The sequence below is a fragment of the Lepidochelys kempii genome, chromosome 4, assembly GCF_965140265.1.
Source record: "Lepidochelys kempii isolate rLepKem1 chromosome 4, rLepKem1.hap2, whole genome shotgun sequence".
NCBI classification, from domain to species: Eukaryota; Metazoa; Chordata; order Testudines; family Cheloniidae; genus Lepidochelys; species Lepidochelys kempii.
Genome location: NC_133259.1, coordinates 136,357,644 through 136,362,877, shown reverse-complemented (window position 1 = coordinate 136,362,877; position 5,234 = coordinate 136,357,644). Strand labels below are relative to the sequence as shown.

Below are 5,234 nucleotides of genomic sequence, written 5' to 3'. Positions count from 1 at the left end.
GTTCACATGTCCTTCCTCCCTTGGGGTGATTTAAATCAATAGCTGATCATCCTGGGGCTGTGAGAATCAGGCAGCAATGTGTTTAGTCAACTTAGTTCCAAATTACGTAAGTTCCTGATAGGTTTCAGCCCCTCCCATCTTATTTGCTCTGGTTCCTCCTTGGCAACAAGAGGAGCTGAGCCAGGCGGATCCTAGCTAATGCTGGGGCCGCACAAGCTGTGTTATCCTGGGGGGGGGGGGAGGGGCGGAGGGAGATGGTGGTGGTTCTAAACAGAAACCACCCCCAGTGGGCTTGCTGCAGTGAAGTGGTCAGTGGTCATGCCACCCCCATCAGTCTCAGCCAGGACCACACCCGCTCGCTAGCTCATGGCCGTCTAAAAGCCTAAAGGGGAATTAGCACTCTTCAGGCTCTGCCCCCACCCCCACAGGTGGGGCAGAGCAACAAGCAGTCTATGAGGGCTGGGTACTCTGGGTGGGGCCAAGCCACCAGCAGACTATGAATGGGGCCGGGCAGCAAACAGTCTAGGGAGCTCCGGCCCTCAGGCAGGGTGGAGCGACAGCAATCTACAGGGCTCTGTCCCCTCTGGCAGGGTAGAGCTACAAGCAGCCTAAGGCACTGAGGCAGACAGAGGACAAATGCAGGCCTCTTGGCCTAAGGTGGCAGGCAGCCACCCCAGGGGTGGGGTGGGCACAGGGAGGAGGGGGACCCAGGCCCACTGGGTCCCAGCCCAGGGCTGTGACAGTGGAGGAGAGCTCCCCCACTGGGTCAGCTGGGAATCACACCACAACACACTGGCCAGTGTTCTGGCCACACATCTGAACTATCATCTGGTGTTTGTGGGCTACTTCCTATGACCCTGCTTCAGCGTACCTCAGCTCATGGGCATCCTCTATCTCCTGGGGGAAGAAGGCCTGCAGCAGTCCCAGTAGCTCCTCTGTGCTCCCATTGACTGGTTGACCCTGCAGTCCTTCTGGGTCCTCAGTGCTGCAGGGCTTGTCCTCAGGCATGGGACTCAGCAATAGCCAGGACATGTCTGTCTCCTTCACCACATCCCCTCCAGTTGAGCTGCAGGGCCCACCTTTTACACTTCCTCTCCCGCCCCTCTGCTTTCAGTGGGGCAGAGGCATGGGTGGCCCAGCTCCACCCACCAGGGGGTGGATAGGGTTTCCTCCCAGTCAGTCTCAGACCTGCAGCAACAAGTCTGTTATCTGGAGGACTTGGCAAAGTTCTGGGCTCCTTTGGGGGCATGATCCAAAGCCCACTGAACTCTTTGGGAAGATACTCAGGGACTCCACTGGGCTTTGGCCCCAACTCTGGCAGGGAGCTGATGCACACCCATTGTGGCCATCAAAAGCAGACCTTTAATGATGCAATGTTGCCCACAGCTTACTATTGCCGAGTGATCCTGGTATATACCTGCCCTTTGCATTCAGTACTGGCTGACTGCTGGCTCATTTCATATTCCCTTCTAGGCAATCCTAATGGGACCACCACAAGTCTCCTTGTAAAACCACCATTTTGTTTAGAGTTGCTTCAGGTACAGGAGACAGCATGGGAAACAGTTCTCTTCCTGACTCTGCCACTGATGGGATGTGACCATGGGCAAGTTCTTAACTCCTCCGGGGTAGATTCTGCTAGCGCCTTCAGCATGCTGATTAGTACTTGACTCCTCACTGATTTCAATGGGCCAGTTTGCGGAGTTATGTTACTGTTCGCAGAACCGGTCCCTCTGGGATTCGGTTCCCATCTCTGTAGAATATTGAGCTTTATTGACATGCAACATTATAGGGATTAAAAAGAAAAAAAATGCAGGAAGGATTTCTAGAGTAGAACAAACTTTAATTGCAAAAATAAACACAGCTTTGTAATATTCCTGATAGGTTCAGTTTGTTTTACAAAGAGGAAAATATTTACATGGGGGGAGGGAAGTGACGACCCCCCACCCAAAGCCATAGTTATGTACAAAATATTATAAACCAGAGTTGGTCAAACAACAACACCTGTCTTCAGTTATTCACGCGTCAGTCGGGCATGTCGATCGCATCCATTTTGGTTTTTCCCAACAGTCATTCCTGGTGCAGTTTCGACACGAGAACCTGTCTTACGACGGCTTGTTCAGGGAGTTCGTTTAAAGTGCTTGGCAAGCTAAATCGGACTCAGTTTATTAAAAAGGCAGCCCTGACAAATGCAGCTTGTTCTTCGCCTCAAGCGCGGGCGGGATTTCTTGATGCACGTTTCTCTCTCTTTGAGCCCGAAGTTGAAGCCGCCGTTTGCGAGCGTCCCTTGGCCCCGCGCCGCTCCCCAGCCGGCTGGAGCTGTCCGCGCCGCGTGGTGCTGAAACAGCGCGTCTGCCGGTAGCGCGGATTATTCCTCCTTCACCCCCGAGACCCCTCGGCTTGCTCCGGCAGGGACTGTTTACATAGGGTTGTGCATGGCCCCTGGGGCCCATCGTGACAGGGGTGGTGCCTTTCACTTATGTACATCCAAAGCGCCTTCTCTCCCGGCCAGAAGGACTCGCCAGAGGAAGCGATCCCTGCCCACCACCAATTGTCACGATCTTTGCCACTGGCTCCCGGGAGCCATGTGGAGGTGGACTCTCCAGCCCGATCCCTTCAGCCAGGGGCGGCCGGGCTCACCCCAGAAAACGACATCAACCAGGGCTCCCCGCTGGGCTTTAGAGTGCCCCGAATGACAGCCCCACCGCATAGAAGCCGAGGCCTTTGAGCTTCTCCTCGGTCCTTGCTTTCTGCTTCAGGTGGACCTTGCTGTGTCTCTTCTTCTCGTCGCTCCTGGCAAACCGGCGGCCACAGATGTCACAGGAGAAGGGCTTCTCCCCGGTGTGCGTCCGGATGTGGGTGGTGAGGTGGTCGCTGCGGCTGAAGTTCCGCAGGCAGATGCGGCACTGGAAAGGCTTGTGGCCGGTGTGGATCCGGAGGTGCCGGTTGAGCTCGTCCGACCTGGCGAAGCTCCTGATGCAGGTCTCCACGGGGCAGGCGAAGGATTTCTCGTGGGGCTTGGGGCAGAAGCATTTGGAGGAGCATTTGTTCTTGCGGGTTCTCTTCTTTGGCTCGGGTAGGATGTTGGGGTTGGTGGAGATTAAAGCGTTGGCTGAGGAGATGGAAGGATGGGCCAGGAAGTCTGCGCTGGGGACTGACGGGGCATGGTGGGGGTGGAGGAGCTCGGTTGGATTCATTAAGCTTGGAACGGCCTCAGGTTGAGCCAAGGAGGATTCGAACTCGTGCATTAACTGCGGTGGGAGGTTGGGGATCTTTGCCTCCCCGAAGTCGCCGGGGATTTGCCCCTGGCTGCCGAGATTCTGGAAACTTTCGGGCTCACAACCGGAACCTAAGTTGTTGCTGAAGGGGGCTTCAGACAGGCTGTTGAGCTCTGCCCGGCAGCTGACGGACAAGGCGTTTTCGATTTTGGAGCCGAGGGGGTGGAACATGGCCTGGCTACTTTCCGGGGGCTGGAAGGACTCAGAGGACGGGTAGCCATCTGGCAAGTAGTTCTGAGGTTGAGCGAGTGGCTCCCATGGGGAGCAGGAAACCTTAAACTTGTCCAGGGATGGAGCCATGGGGGGAATCTTAATGTCCTGCTTGTTTTCCAACAGTTTTGCCTCAAAGAGACACTGCGAGGAGCTTCCTAAACTCGGGGAGGTTTGGACTTGGGGCGCATTCTCCAGGGTGGGGAAGCCGGGGTAGCCCTGCTCAGCGAAGGGGGGCTGGACAGAGATATTCAGTTCCGGCTGGCAGCTGGAGTAAAGGTCCAAGTGGTTCTGAATGGCTTCTGGGACCGAGTAAAGAGAGTCCAGTTGTCTTTGGTGGCCTTCGGGGCCAGGGAAAGGAGAAAGGCCCAGGATGCCTGACATCAAGTTGAAGAGGGATTCCTGGTCGTGGGGCTGCTCCGGCATGGCCTTGATGAAAAAGCTGCCCGTGTAGCTGAGCGAGGGGACTGGCTGGCCGCCGAGGAAGAAGTAATCTGCAGTCTCACCGTTTATTGTGGACCCCATGAAGTCACCTGGGAATTAAAAGCGGGGAGGAAAGACGGTTATAGGCATCGCTTGGCTCGGGGGCGGGGGATACAGAACGGGCTGCCTAAATAGCGACGCCAGAGCGGGACCTGCAGAAACTCACCGCTCAGCTATGGAGCGCCCCGGGGTTATGTCGCACCTCTCTGCCTCGCACACGCGGCTTTTCTTCTAAAGACGAGGTGCCCCGGGACAGCGACTTGCCCCCAGCCCGATTCCCACCCTCCCAGGCCTGGGTCAGCTTTGGATCCACGACCAAGGGCCACCTTCTCTCCGCGAAGAGCCCTAGTCCTCTTTCAAAGCCAGAGGCTCCTTTGCAGGCTTTCAGCTGCTTGGAAGCCGGACCCCCCCTTTCCCCCCCCGGCTCCGGCTCCGGCTCGGCTACAGGCTGAAGGCATCAGCCGGTGGGTGGGGGTCTCTCTTACCTCCGGGGAAACCGGCCGCCGCCTCTGGCTGCTGCCCCGCCAGAAGTTGCGGCTCCTGCGGGCCCGAGCCCGGCTGCTCTCCGGCTTTCAGCTCGCAGCTCTCCTGGTACTTGCAGTAGAGCGGGTCCTGGCAGGAGAAATCCATCGCGCCCAACATCTCCGGCGAGCCCAGGCTCGGGGGCGGACGGGAAAGTCCCCAACGCGGCAGCCCCTCTGCCCCGCTCCCCAGCGCGGCTGCGGCTCCGGCCCCGGCGGCCTCGGGGCATGGGCACTCCGCCTGCTGCGCCGGGGCTCGGCGGCTGCTCCCGGCTGCCGGCGCCGCGGCCGCTTTTATACCTGCAGCGGGGCTGGCTCGGCTCTTCCGCCGCGCCGCGCCGCTTCCTTTTCTGGAGTCCCCCGGCCAGGCGGGCGGTGACGTAAATGCCCGTAGATGGACTCAGGATGTAGGCTAGGGAGTCCCAATAAGGAAATCTCTCCCTGTGACGTGTTGCCATCCCTTCTCTCCCCCCCCCCTTCCCTTTCCCTTTCCCCAATAACACTAACCCCCAGCAGCAGCCGGGGCGCTGCGGGTCAGGGAGAGCCAGCCGCCCCAAAGGCTGCCAATTCTGCTCAGCTGATCTGGGCTTGCCGCCCCAGGATGGGGAAAGGGGAGAGCCCAAGAGGCTGGAGGCAGCTTGCCAGCCTCCCCCCGGCCCCTGGAGGACGGGCACGTGAGTGGCAGGGGGGCACCGGGCGAATTCTTCCCCCAGCTGGAACAGCTGGAGCTGGGGTTCCCTGATGG

The 5,234-nt window shown here is 58.5% G+C and overlaps 1 protein-coding gene across 1 annotated transcript; it reads right to left on the bottom strand.

The window, feature by feature from the left end:
- Positions 1-1,819: 1,819 nt before the first annotated feature.
- EGR4 (early growth response 4) lies at positions 1,820-4,742 on the bottom strand. The gene is made up of 2 exons (XM_073340159.1): positions 4,454-4,742; positions 1,820-4,018 (listed from the first exon to the last, which is right to left on the bottom strand). Exons 1-2 carry the CDS (start codon positions 4,608-4,610, stop codon positions 2,676-2,678), a joined length of 1,500 nt encoding a protein of 499 aa, XP_073196260.1. The 5' UTR covers positions 4,611-4,742; the 3' UTR covers positions 1,820-2,675.
- Positions 4,743-5,234: the final 492 nt, after the last annotated feature.

Excerpts from the sequence above, each read along its gene's own strand:
- EGR4 (XM_073340159.1), bottom strand. The coding sequence starts at position 4,610 with ATGTTGGGCGCGATGGATTTCTCCTGCCAGGACCCGCTCTACTGCAAG. Across the intron at positions 4,019-4,453 it reads GGCGGCCGGTTTCCCCGGAG|GTGACTTCATGGGGTCCACA; the intron begins GTAAGAGAGACC and ends TTTAATTCCCAG.